General features: G+C 35.1%; 1 protein-coding gene across 2 annotated transcripts in view; it reads left to right on the forward strand.

Moving 5' to 3' along the window:
- LOC104723404 (neurofilament heavy polypeptide-like) overlaps positions 231–1,898 on the forward strand; it is a 5,215-nt gene continuing 3,547 nt past the window's right edge. The window contains exons 1-3 of one of the 2 annotated variants that reach the window (XM_010441770.2): positions 231–555; positions 799–863; positions 953–1,014. In XM_010441770.2, coding sequence (XP_010440072.1) covers positions 411–555; positions 799–863; positions 953–1,014 — 272 coding nt within the window. In that variant the 5' untranslated portion in view covers positions 231–410. Of the gene's footprint in view, positions 556–798; positions 864–952; positions 1,015–1,396; positions 1,481–1,569; positions 1,632–1,898 lie in introns of those variants that run through there. The other variant, XM_010441771.1, reaches the window with a different exon arrangement.

Genomic DNA, 1,898 nt, shown 5'->3' on the forward strand with positions numbered 1-1,898 from the left:
AAAAAAAAAAAAAAAAAAAAAAAAAAAAAAATTTGTAAAGAAACAAGAAATATATGCCTGCATTACGGGATTTGGTTTGGTTCTGTGGAAATGCCGGTTTAAAAGAACCGGTTTTGCTTCTTCTTTCTTTCTTTATCCTCCTTTTCCTTCAGATTTACTTTATTCACGATGAAAGAGAGATGCTCAAAATCCAAGTAGTGACAAAAGTAACCCTGAGAAGAGACCATTATTACAATCCTTTCCACTTAACGGCTAGTTTATGTGAATGTTCCTTCATCAATCATCTTGTCTGAGCTAAAAAAGACAGGCAGGCACCAAATTAGACACTACTCTTTCTCTCTTTCTCTCTTTCTCGCTCTGTGTTCCTCTCTCCTGTGAATCCCTAATTTTTATTGATAATATTAGTGTAAATGGAGGCATTCGAGCATATGATAGTGGACGAGTTTACCGAAGAAGACTTCTACGAGACGATAGAAGCTCCAAAGTTCGTAGACCTCACCGCACCAGATCATCGCCCTGAAGGAGATGATCGTTACTGGTTCTGTTCCAGAGTTGGTCTGAATCCTTTTTAACATTTTACTTTCTCTCTTTTTTTTTTTGAGCATTTGAATCAATCATTAGTAACACCATTATTATTAATGTTCCAGAGATCTGGGAAAATTTGATTTTGATGTTTTCTGAAAATTGCTAAATTAGGGTTCTTAGTGAACAGTGTTTGTTTTGTTTTTGGGTTTGACTTTTAATTGGAATGTGTTTTGATCCGTTTTTGGTTTCTTGGTGATAATGTGTGTACCTTAGGATGTGATCAGAAGCATGAAGAGTTCATGGATTCGGAAGCAATCTACCAAAAATTCGTTCTTCGGGTTAGCTGAAAGATCTAAACTTTTGTTTTCCTTATTTTCATTCGTTTAGAAAAAAATTCACTAACTTTGATGTTAATCAACATTACTAGGTCATGGCAGCTAGGAGTCCAAGTGTTCGTCTTCGAAAAGCTCTTTACAGAAAAGATTTCAGGTATTGAACTTCATTTCTCATGTACAATTTGTACTTAGAGATAGAGCTGGGCATTCGGGTAACCCGTTCGGGTTCGGGTAAACGGGTTTAGAAAAATAGAACCCATTGGGTATTTTTAGATATATGGGTTCGGTTCGGTTTGGGTACTATCGGGTTCGGGTCGGTTTGGGTTACAAATTTTAGAGCCCGATTAGTACCCGAACTACCGGGTAACCGAAAAAATATAATTAAATTTAAATAAATTTAGTTAAATTTTGACTTACATAAAAAATATTTTAGATATTTTGATTATTTTTGATATTTAGGTATAAAACTAAATGAAATATTCAAAATTATAATCATAATTTTGGGGTAATTGCNGATCCGTTTTTGGTTTCTTGGTGATAATGTGTGTACCTTAGGATGTGATCAGAAGCATGAAGAGTTCATGGATTCGGAAGCAATCTACCAAAAATTCGTTCTTCGGGTTAGCTGAAAGATCTAAACTTTTGTTTTCCTTATTTTCATTCGTTTAGAAAAAAATTCACTAACTTTGATGTTAATCAACATTACTAGGTCATGGCAGCTAGGAGTCCAAGTGTTCGTCTTCGAAAAGCTCTTTACAGAAAAGATTTCAGGTATTGAACTTCATTTCTCATGTACAATTTGTACTTAGAGATAGAGCTGGGCATTCGGGTAACCCGTTCGGGTTCGGGTAAACGGGTTTAGAAAAATAGAACCCATTGGGTATTTTTAGATATATGGGTTCGGTTCGGTTTGGGTACTATCGGGTTCGGGTCGGTTTGGGTTACAAATTTTAGAGCCCGATTAGTACCCGAACTACCGGGTAACCGAAAAAATATAATTAAATTTAAATAAATTTAGTTAAATTTTGACTTACATAA

The sequence above is a fragment of the Camelina sativa genome, chromosome 11, assembly GCF_000633955.1.
Source record: "Camelina sativa cultivar DH55 chromosome 11, Cs, whole genome shotgun sequence".
Classification (NCBI taxonomy): Eukaryota; Viridiplantae; Streptophyta; class Magnoliopsida; order Brassicales; family Brassicaceae; genus Camelina; species Camelina sativa.